Here is a 23,621-nt window from a genome sequence, read left to right as displayed (position 1 = left end):
ATATTCTTTACTCTTTTTGTACCGTATGCATGTGTTTTACTGCTTACTAAATCCTTGGCAAAACCCCATCATCACAAAAATGGTCACCTAGATTTTTTTCTATTTCTTTTCTTTTTTTTCTTCATTAAAAATATTCACTCTCTTGACCATCTGGAATGTATTAAAGCCCATGGTATAACATGAGGTTCATTTTTTTTCTCTAAACATTTAGCTAACCATTGTACACCTTTATTTTCTCTTTTCTCGTGATGATCTCTACCATATAGCACATCACTTTTTACACTGGCATCTGTTTCTAGTCCATTGACTTGTCTGTCTGAGCTTGTGCCTGTACATCATTATATTAAACCCAAGAGCTGTCTAATATTTCTGCATCTTGTAGGGAAAAATCTCCTTTCATTTCTTTAAAAAAAAAAAAAAATCATTGGCCATCTCACATGTTTATTTTTCCAGATGAGCTTGAGAATCACTTTAAGTTAAAAAAAAATTTGTTTAAATTATATGCTAACGAGAAAAATGACATTTTTACAATATTCTACATTTCATTCATGAACATGGATTATCCTTGTTTTGCATTTCTGTGGTGGTTGTTCCCTAAGTAAAGTTTGGTGCCCACATTTCAAGTAGAAATTCTAGGGTTTCTCAAGAGCTAGAACTACTGATGAAAAATTCTGAGCTGAAATAAAGCATACTATGCAGAAATGGCCTAGGTGTGGGAGAGCATAAAAGATTAGATTCCAGAAAGCCAAAAGAACTTTATATTTTGAAATGCTCCATAAATGGTTAGGAAAATGTGATTCTATTACTCTGACAAATGAGCCTTGGTATTACAAATCCTAGCGATAGTCCATTAAAGAAATAAGGGCTGTGATCACAGCACCATTCAGTACATATTCCTAACTCTTCTTGAAAATTCAATGTTAATTTAGCATTATCAACGGCTGGTAGAATATGCCTAAGTATTAGCACCATTTTTTCTCCCATTAGCTTACTTATTCCATTTCACAGATACGTGGAAACAAAGACTGGCTTCAATTTGCATCTGAGATGGGGTGTGTATGTATTTTTACTCTTGGTTTATATTAAAAATAAACTAGAAGAGCAAGTGGGAATGCTTCACAGGATGTGGTCAGTCAACTTCATGTGACCTCTACATTTGCATTAGAAAACAACTCTAACTAATGACTTCAAAGGTGGCTTTCAAAATAATGCAGAAAGAAAAGAATTCCTCCTTCACTCCAGAGACACGTCCAAGAAGTCAAGCTGCCCAGATCAGTAGGCACTAAATAGGCACTTCTACCACCACAAGAAAAGCTGAAGCCAGCAGAGGCCTCATGCCACACACTGCTACAAATCATGCCAGGGAACACTGGAACTCAACACTGTGACAAATAGACTTTGGAACAACTGTGTTGATCTCTCCTTTGAAACTCAGACTGGACGAGCTTGAGCACTTGTTGAAAACCTTGCCCTAGTAGAGACTGAAAATGAGGAATCAAATGAAATGATTAGAAAAGTGCCTTGGAAACTGTACATTTGTGCACGAGTACATTAGCTCCATTAATCCTTACCCCAGCTCTGGAAGGTTACCGTCCTCTCTTTTCAAATAGGAAACTGAAGCCCAGCGAGGTTAAGGAACTGGCCCAGGGTTCCACAGCTGCTACAAATTAGAGCTGATTTCAAACCCAAGTCTATTGGTTCCAAAGCCCATGACTGTGACTTACATATCACACTGTTTTCTCATCTCAGGAAAGGAGAAGGAAACCTTAGTAAGAAGAAGCCTTTTGTGAAAGAGTTGTTATTAGCTTCCTAATAGACTGTCAAGGACAGGGTGACATGAATCAGGTTCCCAAAGGCTCAGCTAACCACTTGGCCTGTAAAGGACAGTGGTAGCTTGAGCTCTGGTCAGTAACTGGCTCTGGGACCAGCCTATAACACTGACCATATGTGGCCGACCAAACAAAGCCTCTGGACCTACTTTTGTTAAACTTCCAGGAGAAGGCTGAGGCCATTGCGCAATGCTTACCAGTAGATTCTGTCCACCAAGTGAAACTCCAGGCTCCAGAAATAGGGTTGCAATGCTGCACTCCAGGCACACGCACATTCTAAGCGCATTAAAGCTCTGTATGGATTTAAGAGGGAAATCACTTTCCAATTCTCTATTGAATATTTTTGGACTGTGGCCTTGAAGAAACAATAGTCTTTGAGAGACACATGTCTGGCACCCAGCAATCTGGCATCTGTGCACTCTATGGTGAGCTGGGAAATTTTCTGTAATGCTCTCAAGCAGGTTTTCTGGGCGATGGTTCTGTTTAGTTGTAACTGAAATGAGTTCAAGCTTCCAAACTTGGGTGACTGGCAAAATGATGGAGCTGTAGGGTGATCTATCTCTCTTTAAATAAATAAAACATGACATCCTACAAAGATGATTAAATAAAAAAGAGAATTAGGAGTTGCCTTGCTTCTGAAGACTCCACTGCAGTCTCTGAGATTTGGGTTGACTTTAAGCTTAGTCTTTCAACCCTAGCAGAGAGCTGCTCAATGTGGGAGGTGGCTACATGGTTATACAATGATTTGGGGCTTCCCATCCTGCACTTCCTATCACCTCCCTGGGCAGACAAGAGACTCAGGATGTTCATCAGTGTCCCAGGAATCCTCACACGCACCAAGAAGCACTTCCTGGTGGGTTCTTTCTGCATCAGCAGAGTTGGACACGTAGCAGATACTCAAAAACATGTTTGCTACACCGAATTGAGTTTGTGGACCAAGTAAATCTCCTCCCCATATTTCTCTGTAGCACTGCATCCTAAGTAAAAAAAAAAAAGAAATGAAATTTCCTAAAAAATGAAACAGAAAACTTATGGAAATAAGGAACATAGGAGCACCTTTCAAAAGACATCGGTTTCATAAAAAAGATGAATTTTAAATACACAGTCTTAGAAGCCAAGCAGCTAATGATAACCCTTACCAAACAGAAAAGCCATCCACACACCCACACTTTTTCTAAAGACTGTGCCCTGAGACTCAACCTCAGAACTAAATCTCTCTGAATCTGAAAATAGTGCCAGATTAGTTACATGTCTAATAAAGAATGGCACTTATCGACTTGGAGAATTTGACACACTGTTGACGAAACATTGATTGTTTCAGCAATGTGTGCTCACTTTGGGGTAAGATTCTTTTCCATTTTGTGAAACAAAACAAAACACCAAGCCTTTGCTGCTGGCATGTTGGCCTTTTCCTTTGGGTGGATTCCTTTTTGCAAGTACTTCTTGCCCTACACTCATTTGATAGCCAAAGTACGTGCTATTGGAAGGAGTTTTGCTATTTGTGCCCAAAGCATTAAACGACTGAGTACATTATTAAGCAAACTTGAAAACGACTTGGAGCTTTCTTAGGAGCTCTCCAGATGCATTACTGCCTTTCGGCGGGACTCAGCATTCTTTTCTCTGGTGGTATTAAGTGGGAGCCGCAGGCATGCAGCAGACGCCATTTCACCAATAAATCCCATGGTTGAATGAGACATACAAGGCACCAGTCATACTTAATTTTAAGTTCGACCTAAAGATGAGGACTTCTGAATAATACTCCTACTCACCCTTATCACCTTCGGAAAGCAAAATTTAGGAAACTGCACATGTAGGTCATTATTTGGACACTGTGTTCCCTCACTGATACTAAGGAAAACAGGAGTGAGAGAAAGGGGAAACTATAACCACAATACCATAATTGAGGCCACTAATAAGCTACTGTATGTCAACAGAAGTCAGATACTGACAGCGGAATTTTTGTAAATGGAAAACATTGGCATTTTAAAAGAATATATTAATATATCTTAAGGGTTAGGCACTAGTAGAAATCTCCAGCTGAACAGAGGGAACTGTTTAGCAGAACCCTCATGAAATTGATTTAAGTTTTACAAGGAATTAAGTTACAGTTTTTGACTTTGGACCATTAAAACCAACTATTCAGCCAAAAATGTATTTGGGATTTAACATTTTCTTTTGGAAAAACATCTTAAAAGTGACGTACCCTAGTCACTTAAAGGCTGTGAAACTCTATTTTAACAATATGATGGGGCCCACTTTCAACCAAAGCAAAGTTAATAATAATATGGTCTAAGATCAAGACTAATAACACATGTGGTTTGGTATCTACTTATAGACACTCGGGGAGTTGTGTGGTCTTTCTTGACAGCCATTGGGGCTGATTCTGGGTTCGTGAAAGTAAGCTAATCTTCCGTGATCGATGCCAGGAACCAACTCACATGCCCTATTATACTTAGGCAAACAATATCCTCTGCTATAATGTGGAAATCTAGAAGTGTGGCAGAGCCAAAAATCACCCTGAACAAACACAAGACTTCATCACCATTTGGAGTGTCAGCTCTATATTCTGGTGTTAAACAAGATGGCCGACCTCAGTCCATCAGCCCAGTTCTTTTGACTGAGAGCCAGGTCAATAGCCCTTCTGGTCATTCTCCATCAGATCAGGCCTGTCTGTGTCAAGGCTCACGCCCATGGGGCATACTCTTCTGTGGTAGGGCTCAAAGTGCATCTGAGCAAGCATGTTGTCAGTGGGCAGGCTCTCCCAGAGACCAGCCATTGGAAAGGGAGGGAGGACCTGTGAGTTGGAGAGGCCTGGAGAGCCGGCCTTACATACAGACTGTTATTCTTACTGGCCTGGGGGTTGGGAATTCCTTTGCAAATCTGAAAATACTTTGTTTCCCAGAACAAAAGCAGGCACACTCAGTTATTTTCATATACAATAAACGGGATGGGCCAGTTTAAGGATTCCCTAAAAACCATGTGGTGGCCTTCAGATGAAGAACATTTGTTGTAGGCAGAACAGATATTTGTGTAAATTGTATGATTTGCTGGGAGGAGGAATGGTGCTACTGAAAATCTACTCCTCTGAAAAGAGCTCTCATTCTAGTAGCATGGCCCATGCCTGGATTTCTACCATTAACAAGTTCTTGTCTTGGAACGGAGTGTCACAGGTCAGGAGGACTCCATTAAACCACAGGTAGCAGGTGAGTGTGCTGGTTATGTCTGGGTCCACATCCTGGTGCTATGTGACCTTGGGCAGGCTACTGGGGTATAGACTGTATCACACCACCCTGAGGCCGCAAAGATTTCATCCTCTGTCCTTGTTGCTCGTGTGCTGAATGAAAGGAAGTGTCAAAGAGGTAAGGTAAGGGACTGCTTTATTTATGTTTTACTAAGGAAAGTGGCATTTCTGTACAACCGATACCACCTAGGCCATTATGGGAATACCAGAGGCTACACCTCAGAGCTACATCCTCCTGGAGATTTGTTCATAATTCATTCAAAGAGAATCTCTACTATAGCATATTAGTAAGATGGCTAAGGAAATGCACTCAGATCACGAAATCAGAATCTGATAAGAAGAGGTCTTGGGAGCCTTCACCAGGATGCCCTTGAATTCTTAAAAAGCTGTGCCATGCAGCTAAGTTTTTAGCACCCTGAGAAGTAACACATCTGCCTAATGGGGATACACACCAGAGAACAGACTCAATCGAAAGCCTTTCACTGACTGAACTAAGTAAAATACAAGATTCTATTTTTATGATGCTTATCTGCTAGTATCTGGAGATATTTTTCAGGAAAAAAAATGCAAACAATAAAAATAAAAATCAGATAAAAATAGTGGAAACAAAGACTCAGACAAATGAAAATTAAAATTCTATGATGAAAGGAGATGATACACTAATGGAATAAAACCTGCTTCAATACTTTATTTAAAAACAAACTTAAATTTTGACTGAGGATGAGCAAGCCCTGTCCAAGGGGCCACAGGGACAGTTTCTTTTTGTTCCCTCTCTGCTCAATTGTCCCCCTTCTCACTATTCTTTTTTCTGATCATGAAAGTAGAAGAGGCCACAAATCCTGGGGGAAAGCAGACAGGGTTTGGAGCCAGACAGGCTCTGCCTCTTACTAGCTGTAAGACCTCGGACACAGTTCTTAGACTGTTCGTGTATTTTCTCCTGTGTAGAATAAGGATAATAGTATCTAGTTTTCCATGCCTCTGTGACAATGAGGAATTTGCATGTAGAACACAGAGCAGAGTGTGGCCGGGTGGATGTGGCCAGGACGTAATACACTGTAGCTATCTGCAATACACGCTTATTATCGTAAAGAGAGATAATACAGAAAAGTCTGGGAGCAAAGAATAACTACCCCAAATCCACAATCCACAAGAACAATTAACAGCTGCTAATCTTTTAGTGTATTTTCCTTCCAGTTTGTTCTTCTAAGCACTGTGTGTGTGTGTGTGTGTGTGTGTATACTATAAACATGTATAAATATTGTATAATGTAAATATAATATTGTGACTGATTTTTCACAAATTGTTTCTCGGAGTGTTTTCCAATGTCATTAACAATTCTTCAAAATAAAATTCCAATGGCCTCATAGTATTTCATTGTATCATTGGAAAGTCACTTATTTGACTTTCTTCAAATGTTAGCTATTTCTTTTCCCTAATTCCTTTGTCTAACAAAAGAGGGGCAGTCTGGTATCATGGACGGTACCCATCTTTGTTCAGATCCAGGCTCTGGTCCCTGATGGCTGCTTCGCACATGGGAAGATCTTATTCTCACTGAGTCTCCAGTCTTCATCTGGACGTGGAGATGAAGAGGCTTTCTACGTGTATTAGCTTCCTAGGGCTGCCATAAAATTACCAAAAACTGGGTGGCTTAAAATAACGGCAATTTATTCTGTCACTTGTGGGAGGTTAGAAACCCAAAACCAAGGTGGCAGCAGGGCTATGGTCCCTCTGAAGTCTCTGGGGAAGAATCCTTCCTGCCTCTGTCTAGCTTCTGGCTGTGGCATTCCTTGGCTTGTGGCAGCAGGACTCCAATGTCTGCCTCCTTCTTCCCTGTGTCTCTGACTCTCTCTCTAAGGACACCAGTCATTGGACTTAGCACCAGTCCAATATAAGCTCATCTTAATCTGATTACATCAGCAAAGACCCTATTTCCAAATAAGGTCACATTCACATATGGGGTGCTTAGGACTTCAACATACGCGTCATCTGCAAGGGACACAATTCTGGCTACTCTACTACCTAACAGAGTTGTGAGGAAGAAGTGAGCCAACAGCAACCTAAGGTACTACACTAACAGTACGGTGCTCTCCTAGTGTGAGTCGCCATTTTTACAGATTGTAGGTAAAAAAAAAAAAAAAGCCACCAGTTTTAAGGAGGTAGACTTTCAAAGTATCACATATCTTGGAGTTTGGATGTTTGACCATCACTGTGGAGCAGCACTTTGAGCTTTGAAGCCAAGAAGGCAAAACCATATGGAAGAATCATGGCGCCTCATAAGCCCCAAATGCCTTAGGAGTGGTCTTGTCAATTAGATGGCTTCCCAACTTGCTGACCTAGGTGGCCCAAGCCAGTAGGAGAATCTGCATCTGTGCTTCTGAAATGATCTCTGATTTCCACCCCTGCAATCCATCTCAGATTGATACTTTTATAAACTACAATAAAAAGGAGTCATTAAAAAAATGATCACAGCCACGCCAAATTACCATCGAAGTTTCTAAAGGCTGACTCTCAGTTTCTGCCCTTGTCTCATCATGGCCTGGTAGCAAGCAGCTTGCGATGGGCACTGGTCCTCAGACCACATTTAGAGAAGCAGTGCTCGGTTGTGGCCAGGGCCACTGCAGACCCAGGGCCTCCCACCTGGGCCCTGCACTCCCCTAACCGATTCCCAGCCTCCAGCCCCATTGAGGGGGACAGGGGACCTGGCAGGGAAAACAAACACACCTCCCACACCTGAGCCTCAGTGTTTACTTTGAGTTTGTTTTCCCACTGACTTACTTTCCTTTCAGTCTGGGTCAAAAAACCACTTTCTGAGTGAATGTAGGAGATCCCAGCAGTCCCCACACCATGGCTCATATGGAATGCATTTAGAAAGGGGAAAAAACTCGAACGAGTGGTTATACGATTTTGAACTGGCTTGGACATGGCGTGGCTGGAATTTCAGAGCTGGCTTTTGTTTGCATTCGTCATGAAACATTTGTTATATGAGCTGCTGCTACTGCTACTAAAGCAGCTGCTGCTGAGAACGTCTCTCAATGGCTGCTTTTTCTTCTGGACACTAGCTGACTGACAGCGTTGGTGAACTGAGGCCCTTGACTCTCTGGCTTGGATGCCTTTGTCACTATCCTTGTATTATGCTAGGGAAGCGACACATGACAGCACATGAAGTGGAGACGCATGCGTCCTCCAAGTTACATTGGAATCTCTCTTTGGAAGCTCGCGCACTGTGCCTCTGGTCATGAGAGTATCTTTTTAATTTTTTTTTTTTAATCAGTTCTTATAATTTATATTCTCTCCCATCAAAGAGATCTTCCCATGGCCCTAATTCGTCTTTGAGGTAATTTGAAAATCAGAGTAATTTGGAGCCTCATTATCGTAGTGCCATTCAGTAAAAACCCAACAGGGTTAAATTAAGAAATTATCATGAAGAGATCTTGTTTTTGTTTGTATTGTTTTGCTTTTGAAATTTGACCAGTACCATTTCACCAAGACACAGATGCTGAAGGTGGCGCTATGGTAGCCCCATTCACATCATGGCCGTGCGGTTATCACATGAAAGGAACATGTATAACATCTAGTGAACAGCTAGAAGCACAAAACTGGAAATAGGAATCTAAAAGTTCAGCCAGTTAGGATGTGCCCAGCTAAATGGAGTAGGCTGACTGCATACCTTCACTTCCTCTCCTTTGAAATCCTTCACTAAAATGACAGTAAGGGATAATAATTTTATAAGTGATTGCAAGATCACAAGGACAAAACTGGAAAAGGATGTCAGTGGAAGATAGACCTCAACCGATTTCTGGAAGGTGAAAAGAGGTTGGAGGAGTGCATTTGACGTGGCAGAGCTGAAGCAGCGCATTTGAAGGGTTGGCAGAAGGGGCCATACGTCAGGAGTAATAGCTCACCCTATGGAACCCCTGAGAGACAGGGGTGGCACCCAGAATCCGAGAGAAAGCTGGGCATGAGGCAGGCAGTGTGGGTATGAAGCAATTGGGTCCCACATTCCCTCCACAGCTGCATGCAGCCAGGTTTCTCCCCCATTCTCCAGGGGCATTCGCCATTGCCTGGGAACAGGAGACCTTAGGATTAGTCTCCAAAGATTTGGGCAGAGGCTCCAAAATGATGTGCTAACCCAGAGGAGAGAAAGGAGAGGAAGGGCTGAAATAAGAACAATTAAGGGAATGGTGCCGTGAATGTGGACATTTAGCTCCCGTTCCCACACCAGCAACCAGAGGTACGCCCCACTCCCTTACCCCCACCTCACTGCCCATCGCCCGAGCAAATGTTTGGGGAATTCTTCAGTGGGGCAACTGAATAAGCTCCAGAGGAAAAAAGACCTGCGATCACTAACAAGTGTTTTTTTCAGCAACCCTTCTATTGCGGCTCGATCATCCCAAGTAGAATCCATTGGTCCATAAATCGCATCCATTGCACAACACTTTCAATGAGCTCTTTAGCGCCCCACCTTCAAATACAAATTCTGACAAAGATTACCAGAGGAAAGCTTTTGGACTGAAAAAGAAAGGCCCATACCAACCAAGAAAGTAAAAAGGAGTCTGGAGCAAATAGGGATAATGTAGGAAACAGATGAAAATATTTTTTTAAATGCCTGTAATTTTCAAAGATTTCAGGTGATATTGCATCCAGTAAGAACAAGACATTATATAAAAAGAAAAGATATTAAAAAAAAGAGTTCTTGGAAAAGAGAAAATTCAAAAGAATGATTGGAATACAAATTGAGGAGCTCTTCCAGAGGGAAAAAGTTGGAGAGGTGGAAATTAAGAAAGGAAAAAATAATACAGCACATAGAAAAGATGAATCTAGGGGTTCCAATATCTGATTAGCAGCATTCCAGAAGTGAAACAGAGGAAAAGGTGACAATAAAATCGCGTAACAAATAAAACAAGAAAAATTCCCAGAAATGAAAAATGTGTTTTAAGCTTGAAAGTATCTACTGAACACTCAGCACACAGAGGCATATAGTTGCAAAATTTCATAAAAGGAATAAAGGAGAGAGAGGGAGGGAGGGAGAGGAGGGAGGGAGGGAATGAGAGAGGGAGAGAGGGAGGGAGAGAGAGAGATGGAAAATGGAAAGCGTGCCTGAAGAAACCCATACCCAGTGAAACTGGCAACCCAGTGAGATAGTAGAATGAATGAATACTGGGCTCTTTAAACATTCAATGACTCAAGGAATTTACCACCTCCCCTGCACCATTGATCAGGAAGCAACATGGCAATATCTTGGAATAAAATGAATTATTAAATAAAGAAATAGGATATATGGGATTCAGGAGACCAGGGATCCAACACAGAAATGTGGTGAAGGGAAGTTGCCAAAGGACAGCTGTGCAGGGAGCATCTGAGTCAACAGCCAGATTGAAGCAGGAAATTAGAGCTCTGGGTGGGAAGGATGGAGGGTGAGGGGGCCCTGGGACATCAGGGGAACGGAATGAATATACTTAGCTGATAATAATATTGAGAGAAATATCAAAAGTAATATTGATACAACAGGTCTAATGACACATGAAAATTTTGATAGGTATAAATAAATCTAAGCAAATACAAAAACCCAAGGTGATAAAAATTAATTCCAGGGAAGACAACAAGTTACACAAGACATGAAACAAAAGGACAGTGTACTACTTGGATCAGCGACAAACAAATATATATATAGTTACAGTGACGTAAACAGGGACGACGCATCTAAAACATGGAGATAGCCGTGTTAGGAAGATTGGCAGGGGGAGGAAGTGGAGGTGAGGGTGATGGAATAAGAGAACTAAAATAATGTGTCAAATAAATAAATCAAGAAGCAGCAGCCTGTGCATACTAGTTATAAATAGTGTGGTGATGATTCGGAGAAACCGCTAACTGTGCTGCAAGTGTTTGCCTCTGCAGAGCGAAACTCGGCGATGGGGAGGGCGGGAGGCGGAAACTGCTGCTTTTCATTACATGTCTTTTAGTACTATTGGATTTTTAATTATATACACACATTACTGTAACACATACAATATACAGTTAGAAAACAGAGAGGTAAAATTCTAGGGACACGTTTTGAAAAATAGCTGCAGTGGTGCCTGGCTCCGACAAGACAATAGAAGTATCTAGAAGCACATGGTAACAATTGAGAAGAGGGTAAAGGGGGTCAACTCTATAGTGATGGAAGAACTGACTGGGCTGTGAGCACACAATGTTATGTATAGATGATGTACTGTGTTTCCCTGAATATAAGACCTAGCTGGACAATCAGCTCTAATGCGTCTTTTGGAGCAAAAATTAATATAAGACCTGGTATTATATTATATTACGCTATATTATAATAAGACTGGATCTTATATTACTTTTTGCTCCAAAAGACATTTTAGAGCTGATTGTCCACCTAGGTCTTATTTTTGGGGAAACACGGTATTATAGAAATGCACACTTGAAACCTAACCATTGTCACCCCAGTAAATTTAATTAAAAAAATAAAGCTGAATTCTTCACAACCCACCCACCCCCCGAAAAAAAATTGGGGAGGTGAGACTTTCCAGTTAATATCTGAACCTCCCCCTCGACAAGCAAAACTTGCCTACTCTCCTCAGTAGGGAGTTACACTGGATTTCTCTGTTGGTTTGTGGACAACAGAACACGTGCTTCATATGACCCACGAAGAGCCACACAAAACAGCAGTATTCTGAGCACAGGTGCGTTTGTAGTTTTTCACTGTATTCTTTCACAGTCCAACGCCATTTGCAAGGTGTGAAAGCTACTAGGACATTATATGTTGATAAAAATGTCTGAGATATTGAAAGAACATAGAGCAGGAAATGATATTTCTGTTTGAAAAAGATTTAGTTGAACAAAACTTGAAGCTTCCGCCCTCAAATGCTGAGTCATGTAAGATGGGTGAGGATGGTATTTCACTCCAGATGGGGGCACATTTTATAAGTAAAAAATATCAGAGAGGCAAGGCCATGTGCCAAGGGTACAAAGACAGTTCCGAAATTCTTTGCCTACTGCTCTTTCCACGTCACCACATTAATCCCTGGGGTGACAGGGACCTTGGCAGTTTGGGCATGAAAGAGCAGGGAGATCATAAAGATCATCTCACCCTCTGGGGTCAGGTCTCTCTTTAAGCTTCTTTGCCCAGGCTTTAGAAGCATTTCAGCTTTGCAGAGTTATCAGGAAATTCCAAAAACTGAAATGTGTGGTGACCAATTTCACCCTTAGTAATACTCTTACTCAATGCAAAGCATATTACTGTCAAGCTCAACTAAAAACTACTCAAAATAGAAGTGATTAAATTCTAAAGTGGAAGAAATTCACCTCTAAACATGGAAGAATGCTGGTAGCTCCACCACAGATATCGCTAGCCAGCTTTTTGTTTGGGGAAATGAATCATAAAAACGCACACCCCCATGCCTGGCCCCACCGTGGGGGGCCTCTGGGGTTCTCCAGAGGATGAGGTTAGGACCTAGAGTAGAGCAATTTCCTAGGGTGCATGGGGTGGGAGGTTGCGGCTGGGGCGGGGGATGGGGTGATGCCAAAAGCTTCCAGTGAGGGAGGCCGGGAAGAACAGAGACAGGGTCAAGGGATGCAGTTGGCTCATGCCTGGGTCAGGGAGTCCATGTTGGTGGGCAAAGGTGGTCAGGCAGGGCAGTAGTTGGCATCTGGAGATGTGTGGCAGGACCCCCAGTGGGACAGTGCGGGGCCAGTCAGAGACAGTGGGTGCTCCACACCTAGAGGTGCCCTGGAGAGACTGGGAAGAAAGCAAGAAGAAAGAACCCCAGCATAGGGACCTGGGAACCTGGCAATATGCCTGACATAGTTAGGAAGTGAGGGATCCTTTGGCAGTGGTCAGGCTTAGCAGAGGGCAGGGAAATTAGGGGGGAGGACAAAAGGGGTGACACATAGCCCTCTGGCAACTGTGGCTTGGCCACTGGTTCTGGGATTGGTGTGAGTGACTCAGGTCCAGGTTGTACCACATAGAGAGCTGAGGCTGCCGATACTTTTCCTGCTTTGGGCAGGGCTGTCTTAGCAGCAGGGTGACTGAGCTATGAGGAACTGGGGCTCCCAGCTCCAAGAAGCAAGGTCAGCAGGCGAAGGCTGGGGAGGGCCTGACCGCCTCTCCTGCTTCCCACACTCTGGGGGACTTCTATGCCTTCACACCTCCATGCCCGCACTCATGTCATTTTTTTCTGCCTAAAATGCCTCCTTCCGCGTCCACCTTGCGAACACCTATGCACCCTTCAAGGCCTGGCACAGATATCTCCACTAGGCAGTGCCCCTCCAGCACATGTGTAATGGCTTCCAGGCTACACGTTTTCTTTGTCTTTACATGGCTTTTCCCCAGGACGGGCACATTGCAGACACTTCAACATTTGCTTATGTGTTGAATTGTCATGGTATTTTCATATTATACCTGCAGTTTAAATATTAGTTTTCACAGGAGAAAAATCGTTTCAGAAAGATCACTAAGAAATCAATGTCTGGAAATGAAGTCCTATTTTCCTGTTAGTCTTAGATAATAACATTAGAGATGCTTTCTCCTGGAGGAAGGCTGATTCCAAGGCAAGAGCAAATTAATAAGCAACTGAAAAATACCTTTAAAAATAATATAATTCAAGGTAATTATTGTTTCTAACAAAATGAACAATTATAGTGGAAATGGGTCAAAAGAATATATATATTATACTACAATGTAAGCTTTCATAAAATAAATTACACATGTCTAGAGACATGTGTAATGCGCAAATCCTTGTGAGAAGGTGAATAAAACTATCAGTCTGTGCTTACAGAGCTTCCTTCAGGAAAGTATTCCCTAAAAAAATCTTAAACACGTAGGAGTTGATTTAAAGGGGTGTTTACATTATAAGTTAATTTTAACTATTTATGCAACAGCTACAGTTGAAACAGTTATATGCTTTCAGCTTTAATTTTTAGACACTATTCTAAAAGTCTAGCACTGCTGTTCCCCAGTCCCCACCAGAAAGGTATCAGGAGCTGTCAAATGGATCCATTTAAAAAAAATTTTTCTGTGTGGACTGCCACACACTGGCTTAAAATAATACCTTAGTGGCCTATGATGATTTCTGAGCTCACATAACTCTATGAACAAGATAATCTATAGATTTTATCTTTAAGCTCTACTGTTTTATCTTCTACTGCACTACATATGATGAAGGTTTAATACCCAAAAATCTCTAGCTTAGTAATTAAACAGTGAAGGTCACAGTTCATTGTTTGTGATGGTTCTGGGGACAGAAGCTTGAATGTCTGTGGTCACTTAGGACTGGGAACTGTGGGCAAGATGTTCAACCTCTTTGAATCTTGGCTTCCTTGTTTAGAAAATGAGACAAAGACTATTTGTCTTCCTCCCTTCCAGAGGATTCATTTAAGAATCAAATGAGACCCTCCATGCATTTAGAGCCAAAGCATTTATAAATGTTTTACAAACTGCAAATAGCAATGCTCATTATTGTTAGTCAGGAACTGTTAATGCGGTTGTGATCCGACAGTATTCACTCCCATGACTGCTGCATAACAGTTTAGTTGTTTGAACATGAATGGATGTACACACACACACACACACACACACACACACACACAACCAGTGCCAACATGATTAGAATCTGGCTCGTGAAAAACAAATTTTTATGAAGAATACTGATGGTAGATGAACCAACAGCAGAGGGGGGAGTCTATTTTTATACATGATAATTGAGTTATTTAAACAACTTCACTGGTGTCTGTAGATAGTCTGAATTCCTCCTAACCATCAGTTATATCTGTCAGTTTCCAGAATGTTTTTGAGTTTTGTTGTAGCACAGAAGAAACAGGAAGTGGGAAATAAAAATGGAAATGAAAGATGAAAGACAGCATCAGTTTAATCTTGATGTTGTAGGATGATGGATTATTTTTATAAAACCAGGGTTGACGGTATACAGTAGTCTGTCCTTATCTGAGACAGCGCTTTCTACGGTTTCAGTTACTCATGGTCAACCTGGGTCTGAAAACATTAAATGGAAAACTCCAGAAATAAACAATAAATACGTTTTAAATTTTGCACTGTTCTGTGAAGTGTGATGAAATCTCCTTCGTCTGGCCTGGGACATGAATTATCCCTTTGTCCAGTATATCCACACTATATACGCTCTCCACCCTTTAGTCAATTAGTAAGAGGTTATCAGAGCAACTGTTAGGGTATCACAGTGCTTGTGCTCAAATAACCCGAGTTTACTTAATAATGTCCCCAAGGCTCAAGAGCAGTGATGCTGGCAACTCAGATTTGCCAAAGAGAAGCTGTAAAGTGCTTCCTTCGACTAAAAAGGTGCATACAGTAAGATATTTCAAGAGACTACATTCACATAACTTTTATTAAATATATGTTATAATCGTTCTATTTTACTATTAGTTGTTGTTAATCTCTTACTGTGCCTATTTATAAATGAAACTTTATCACAGGTATGTATGTATAGGAAAAAACATAGTATACGTAGGTTCAGTACTAGCCACAGTTTCAGGCATCCACTGGGGGTCTTGGAAGGTATCCACCACGGAAAAGGGAGGACTACTGTATATATTTTTAACCTGCTGTAATGCGGGGACTCAGCTCCCGTTCCCCACACAAGAACACAGGATATGGTGAGGCCAAAAAGGAACACCAATGGAGCCATAGGTAGGGGAGTCACACCACTATAGTCTCGCTGGCGGCTGCATTGGAGACACAGGAAGCAGGAACCACAGGATCCGCAACCTGCCATCCGCTTCTCTGCCAACAAACCAACCCCCTAGCATAACCACGGCAGTTATATTAGTGGCTAATGGCTAACCGGTTATAGCTGATGGCCAACTAGCCACAGCTGACGGCCATCTACTACCCGAGCCAGCACCTTTCCACATGAGGCTGAGAGCCTGGAAACTGCTCTCTGTGACTCTGCCCCCACACCCGCATAAGTCACTTATTTCCTTGTAAACTTCATCCCTGCAGCCCCAATTAGCTCTCATATAATGCAGTTTGAACTACTGCAATCAATTGCACTTGGAATCCTTTTGATATTCAGGACCCCATTTTTAGGCCCCAAATTGGGCCTAACTGTCTATCTGTGTTCAAGACTTAGGCAAACTCCTGTCTGCAGATGCAAATTGTATGAGGAACCGACATGCACTTCCTTGAGAAAATGGAGACATACCGCCACCTGCTGGACAAAGTTTAATTCATTGACAGCGTTCTGAAGTATGTAATTCTGCACTTGGAAAACAAAGTAAAGTTTTTTTCAAGAACTGAAACTTAGGGACTTACTTAACATAAAAACTCCATTAAATTTTTGTACACCCGTCCTATGTCTACTAAATAACATGGGGTATAATAGTCTGAAAAATTCAACATTCAGCACAATCACATCTCAAGAGTAGGGTTCATTTAAAATTGAAATCTTAACTCCCGATATTTTGGGTAAGAGTTCAGGCAAAAAATCAGATGATTAAAAAACAACAACAGTGACTTGGATGATGTGTGTTTTTCAAGCCCCTTAGTGTGTCATTGTAGTAATAGTTCCAGTAAACTTATTCCCCATGATTGTTTCAGAGACAGGTTATTAGCCAGAATATAATTGATATAATTGTCCCCTCCTCTTCAGTCAAAAATACTATTTTGTAAAGGCACATGATTTCATAGTCATAGGTAAGCTGTAGGTGAAATAAGTCAAGGTTTCTCTCTCTCTCTCTCTCTCTCTCTCTCTCTCTCTCTCTCTCTCCCCTCTACTGTAGAAGTAATTACAAGAGAGCCTGAAGTCCTACTTTGTCACAGACACAAGCTCTGTCTCTCTCCTGTGATGTGGTTGGCAGGCCAAAAGCTAATTATTGAACCCTTATCATACGTTAAGCTCTGGGCTAAGGGTTTTACATGGATTTGGTCAGGGACATCTCCCAACAACCCTGTGAAGTAGTTAGTATTATTTATGCATCTTATACAGGTGGAAAAACTGAGGCTTAGAGGGGTTATACCGTGCTTCAGTTGATAAGTGGAGGAGTGGCTTTAATACCTAGGCTATCTATCTACTCAAGATCCTGGGCTGTAATCATTATGATACCATGTGTACTCAACAGAAATGCGTAAGGGATGGAGAGAAAGGGATGGACATGATAACCAGAGAGTTTGAGCTGGGATTCCTGTCTTGATCACTGCAGCATGACCAATAATAGGGCAGAATGGATTCTGAGCGAATAACCCTCTATCCAGGATTCTGTCGTGTCCTCTAGGTGGCGATAGCCTCCATATCGAAAGCTGAGAATTACTAAGGCAATGGGGACTGTTAAAAGAACTGTTTTTTTGGGGTTGGTGGGTGGGGTGGGGAGCACTCTATAATTGTGCTAAAAACAACAGGTAGAAAGAGCCATCTTAAAGCATTCTATATGATACTATGATACTTTAGTATTATAATAATACTGACCTTAGAGATCACCCACCCAAAGCTGTACTTGCCTTGTGTCACATGGGCAGAACTGTAGCAGAAAAATGACTAGAAATGTCTTCTTACTCCCAACTCACTGTTCTTACCTTAAAGAATGATTGTTCTTTATGATACAATCATAATTATTTGATTGATTGGCCAAGCTTTAATTATTTAGTGTTTGTTTTAACTCAGTCTGACATTTTTATTGATAGATGAGAACTTGACTTTTCTACAGAATACTATATTAAAATTTCTCTTCTACATATTTGCTATTATTTTCTATGTGTATGCCTTCAGATTTAAATACTGTAAAGCAAATGAATTCAGAGAGTACACTATTATACTCATAATGGGAAGTCTAAGTATCATTCATACCTGGTAAAAAGCTAATATTTAAATTTGTCCTCCGTTGTCATTATTTATAAAAAATATTTAAACATACTTTTTAAAAACAAAGCATCCGATTTATGAATGAACTTAAATCCTCAAAATTAGTCATTTGTTTGGAATTACACATTTTTCCTTTGTAATAGTTGGTGGCCAGATTCTCAAGGTAACCCACAAAAGTCTAGTAAATCCCTGTTGTGGCTCCAGTGCTTACATTTGTGATGAAAAGAGGTTGAAATGAATACTAATGCAATGCTAGTAGCAGAAAGTATTTAAAGTACAAGTCCCCAGGAATGAGGAAGGTGATGGGTTAATATTAAATCCTATAGTTCCATGTCTGGATGCTAGGTGGCGCTATTGAACCAGAACAGCTCAGTTATTAATATTTGCCAAGTCAAGAGTTTATGTGAGGGACGTTTATATAAGCACTGTTCCTATCACAAATAGTCACATATTCCCTGTCTTTAATTGGCTTATTTACTTTGGTCTTTAACATCACTGTGATTTTAGCTCTGAAGGAAATTATAACTAACAAAAATATTGATAGCTCACAGTGTGTCAGTTTTTAAGATCTAAGGAGGAAAAGTATTCATGAACTCGTTAGCATTCATGGCTCAGAAATATGTGAGTTCTGTCCTTGGCTTTTACATTTTGGTGGATGACTATGGATCAGTCTCTCAAATTCTTTGGGCTGGCTTCAGTTTCTCCTTTTTAAGAGGTAAATCATGAGCATGTGTAATTGAGATTAATCAATGAAAACTAAGACTATATAGGTTAAACCAGTGAGGTCACTCTTACCCAGTAAATCTCTTTGGGCCTTGGTTCTCCCAGAGTCAGACTCATTCCCAGGTGGGATGGTGTTTACTGAGTGCTCACCCAAGGTACTTGGCTCAGCATCAGCAACTGTCCCCTGGCTTGTAAGAAACACCTGAACGCCGTCTCTTGGTTTTCCATCATGCTAAAACTTTCATTTTTATTTCATTTCGAGTACTCACTATCAGAAACTTTTTCTGAGCTATGCTGACTGGGTCTCCACAGAATGCAGACAATAATATAAAATAACCCTAAGTTTAAAAAAATTCTAAAGACTAAGTTTCTCAAATATGTTTGGTAGGAGACAATATACTTGTCAGTATACTTTCCTACAAGAAATAAATGGGACGGTGTGGGGCAAACAGTCAATCTGTTATTTACGGAAGAAGTCATTAACTTCTCTAAATGGTGGGTTATTGGATCTGGCAGTGCTGGTTGGAAACAATTAATGAATATCATTCTAACTTAGAATAAGTGATGACCCATTTGAATGACAGACATTACTATTGTCACCAGCTCCCCAAATAGTCATTGCTGTTTGTGCCTTTTCTCAGTTATGAGACTGGTATAGATATTTTTCATGTTGCTGGGAGGGGATTACTAAAAAATCAGCACATGCCTGCATTATTTTAGATAACAGGACAAGCACCAAGGAAAAACGGCCAGTGGAGTGTTTGCCTCTTACACCCTCTCCACGTTTAATATACGATGATTTAAGGGTCACTAGGTTCCCCAGTGTCTTAGATTTCAGTTTGTCTTCCCTTTGTTCTCAAGGCTACTCAGTTATAAAATTATTTTATAAAAGGGCAAGAGCAATGATTTGAGCTTGACAACATCTGTGGATTTCCACTAAAATGTGCTGATGAGAAGGCTCTGGGGTGAATGACGCAAGTGACTCGCCGTGGCTCTTCCTTTGATCTCTGTGACATCAACTTGCTGGTTTGTGGCCACAAGAAAACAGTAGAGATGCTTTGTCTTTGCAGAAGGTAAAATATAGTGCAAAGCTGGCCAGGAGTGGATGCTCATCTCCTGTCCCATGCCTCTGGGGATGTGGAGACTCCTTAGGACAGAGCAACTGTGGAGCTGCTTGGCCTTCAATGTCACCATAAAAGAATCGCTCAAGAAGATGCCCAAGAGATCTCAAAATACAGCAGAAGTTACTGAAGAATCACTCAAAGGCTCATTTTGTTGTGTACATGACATGTGGCAGCTGAACAGTCTTACTGGGGTGATATTCAAAATATTTAACAACCAGTTCTACCCAGGAACTGAATTCAGAACAGTTGCTGAGTGCCCCACTGGGCCAGAGCCCTGAAGACCCCCACTGTGCCATGAATCACCACTTTCCCTACTTTATTGTTGGGGGGGTGAGGGGCAGCCAGGTGGCAGGTACACAGAGAGCGGATGCCGAAGGCAGTATAGGTATACGTTCCTATTTTAATCACTAAGACAGCTGGGCTGTGTGAACTGGCCACATGTTGGCCCTGGGCTTATAGAAACCTTTCATCCCACGAGACAGGCATATCAGACATCCCATATTCTCTCTGAGGCAGGAAGCCACAGAGTATTAATATGCTGCTATGGCAAACTCAAAGGGAAAAAAGTGGTTAGCTGGAAAGATTGTGGCTGAAGGTGAAAGAGCTAACAGTAACTCAATTTTCAGAAGTATGTTCTATTTTAATAAATGTGTCTACAGGTCATGGGACCAAGGCCCACAATTTGAGGAGTCACGTATTTAAATGAAGAAAACAGTTGGGAAGTCAGGATGATATAACCTGACAACAGCAGGTAAATGGGCTCTTTGGGGTAAGCTTTTTGTTTGTGGTTCATTGGTATTTAAGAAGAACAAAGATAAAAATGTCCTCATCTAAGTTCTTAGGCTGTGGCTTCCTGGGGTCTGGAACAGAGTTGGTTCCAGGTCACCGGACAGGTGATGTGTGTGATGTAGACTCACGCGCACTCTTCCCAAATGCTGGGGCAAGACGGTGTTCATCTTTTTTGATAACTGTGTGTCTCCAGGATACAGTCAGCCTTTTATCTCACACTGTGTGACACACACACACACACACACACACACACACACACACACACCAACAAGCTAAAGCCAAAGAGGAAAAATAACAATGAATAATACAAAGCTTTTCATCAAAGGAATCTACTTTAGGGTAAGACCCCTCCTTGCACAAAGACAGAGTTTATCTTGTCTTATAGAACTAAAAATTGGTCACAGCAGGGCACCTTAAATTCTTTAAAGTGCCTGCTGTTGAAAGGACAAACGAAGGCCTAGCTCTAAAAACCAATTATTTGGGTTTATTATGCTTCTGGTTATTCAAACCACATTTGCTGCTGAGGAGACACACCTGCAGGCACACCTTGAGGTTCGCAGTGACGTCCCTGAGGGTAGGTACATTGGGACTTATCTCTGAGTGAGTGAGTTGGGAGACTAAGGCAGCATCCACCAGCCAGCCATCATCCTCCAGCAAATCACTGGGGTGGTAGGGCCACCTTATAAAACAGGATCCAGGGCTCCTCTAGGCAAAGACTAGTTTACCTGGGCATTGGTACCTGCCAGTGACGCAGGTGTGGTGTGAGGTCCCTGCCTGGATGTGGAAAGTGAGGGAGTAGGCTGTATTTGGGGAACATTTCAGTCGCTCTTTATTTCCCGGAGGCAGAATGCTGCCTCCCATTTCAGGTCAACAAAACAAAACAATAAACAGATTAGTGAATAAATATGCAAGGCTTGTTGTAGTAGCAGTAGATTAAAGAAGAGAGGAAAGAAACAAACAGTGCTGTTTGTCTTTCTCTCAGGATTAGATAGTAATGAGAAAAATAAATGACGATTTCTGAAAGTAATTATATTTGCAGTGATACTATGGGCAACCCTTGTCATTGCTCTGCTGCGTTCTCTGTCTTGCTGCTATTTGAAAACCACTCCATTTATCAGACTAAAATCATAATTGTATTTTCAATTTGCTGCTCTGTCTATTCTATTTGCCAGGATTTTGTTTGTCAAATGGAAGCAGGGCCAAGAGATACTTCATTACACGATGGCTCCTTGACACTCGCACACGTTTCCATCAACGGGCTCCAGACACGCATAAGCCAATTCCTTAGTTCACCCTGACAACCTGCTCAGGACAAGGCTGGTGGAAATGGTGCAACTTCACTTTCTAAAGGCAGAAATGAAACCATCAAGCATTTAAAACTTGGTGAGTTTATGTCTGGACTTGAAGCTCAAGGTTCTGTCACTCGTACCTTACGGTTCTAACTTTGCTCTGCAAGCCAGGGTGACTTTTCCTTCACTAACATAAGAGATGATTTCATTCCTTTATTTCCCGAGTCCTTTTCAAGGTAACACTCGAAACAGAAGATAGCTTGTTTACAAATAAAGTTACCTGGGTCTTTGTAGATACTGAGCACACCCTTGAAGTAATGAGGTAAAAATCTTTCCAGTAAAAGCAGCACATCTTCCAACTCTTCAAGAATCCCCACAAGCAGGAAGTTTTCATTCACGTTCAGTTTTGCTCTTTCAAGTGCCCACTCACCAGGCTCCCTTTATAGATATAAAAGTCATTTTTAAGTCCAAGATTCATTTTCAAAATGCAGCAAGAACATGCTGAAAGTTTATCTCTTCTACCCATCCACCTCCATTGCGTAAGTCCAAATCCCACTTCCTTCAAAGACCAGCCCCAGTGTAGCCACCTCAGCAGCCTCCCCTGGTCCTTCGGGCTGGTACCCTTGCCCTCCACACCTTCTCATCTCCATCACTTTCACCAGCGAGTAATGCCTAGCTCAGGACCTTGAGCTTAGGGAGCCCAGCCTAAATATTTGTTGGAAGAAGGATCCAGGAACAGGTAGTTAGGTCCTAGTCCTAATAAACATTGATCAAGGGGTGATTAGAATGGCTTTTTAATAGGAGGGCCAAACAGAACCAATTAAATAAAATTAGAAGTTTTGACATAGGAAACTTACTGACATAGTATTTCTATAGAACTCAAAATAGGTGTTGGGTCATGACTGCTAATCATCTTATTTTTAAAAAGAGTTTAAGAAAAATGTTACTTATTTATTTATTTTTAATTACAGAAGGGAAACAACCTAATCTCATTTGTAGGGCAGATCTCTGAGTGGACAACACTTATGTGAGTGAGAAAAGAAATCCCAGGAGCTGGGCTCCAGGCTGGCTGGCATTTACCTTCTGGGGACATTTGGGCAAGCCAGGATTCTCTTTAGAAAAGTTGTAGTAATAACCCTTACCTGCCTCAAATAATTGTTGTCAAGGTAGAACCAAGTGACATTTTGAAAGAGTTTTGAAAATCATCTGTGTGAGCCAAGCAAGATAAGACATCATAAGTACTCCCCAAGATTAGGAAATAGATAATTAAAAAAATACTTGAGGGAATTAGAATCATGTTTCTTGGAATAAATATCTTTATTGTGACAGACAGTGAGTCATCTGGCCCCAAATCTGAAGCATTGACCTCGAACCAGGTGGCATTTATTACGAGGGTGAGGATGGCGGGGAGGCCTCCTGAAGTCAGGAAGTTTAGGATGAAGCAGAAAATGGACACTTCTAGGCCCAGAATTCTGACCGTAAATAAACTCTTGTGTTATGGTAAACTCAACCCAATAGCAGTAACAACAATACACATAATAATTAAACAGTCATCACGTGTCAGCAAAAAGGACAGTGAAGGAGCTGCAATGTGGAAACAGTTATCTCCCCTTGGTCTCTGCAGGAACACACTGACCTTCCTCTTTTTCTTTTCTGATAATTTATTCTTATTCTTATTATTTTAAAATAACACATGCAATGATTAAAAATTTTAAAAACCATAAAAGTCAGAATACAAAATAGCACAAAGTAAAATACCCCTTGTGTCCTGACTTCAAGTCCCCAGTTTCTCTTAGAGGCAT

At 41.3% G+C, this 23,621-nt stretch overlaps 1 protein-coding gene across 2 annotated transcripts in view; it reads right to left on the bottom strand.

Moving 5' to 3' along the window:
- The window catches only part of UST (uronyl 2-sulfotransferase), a 263,875-nt gene that overhangs the window by 25,108 nt on the left and 215,146 nt on the right, over positions 1 to 23,621 (bottom strand). For both annotated transcript variants that reach the window (XM_074333694.1, XM_019746947.2), the window contains one exon: positions 22,100 to 22,257. In XM_074333694.1, coding sequence (XP_074189795.1) covers positions 22,100 to 22,257 — 158 coding nt within the window. The remainder of the gene's footprint in view (positions 1 to 22,099; positions 22,258 to 23,621) is intronic.

This window comes from Rhinolophus sinicus, linkage group LG05, assembly GCF_036562045.2.
Source record: "Rhinolophus sinicus isolate RSC01 linkage group LG05, ASM3656204v1, whole genome shotgun sequence".
NCBI classification, from domain to species: domain Eukaryota; kingdom Metazoa; phylum Chordata; class Mammalia; order Chiroptera; family Rhinolophidae; genus Rhinolophus; species Rhinolophus sinicus.
Note: the sequence above shows the minus strand (reverse complement) of the source record. Positions and strands in the feature narration are given on the sequence as shown.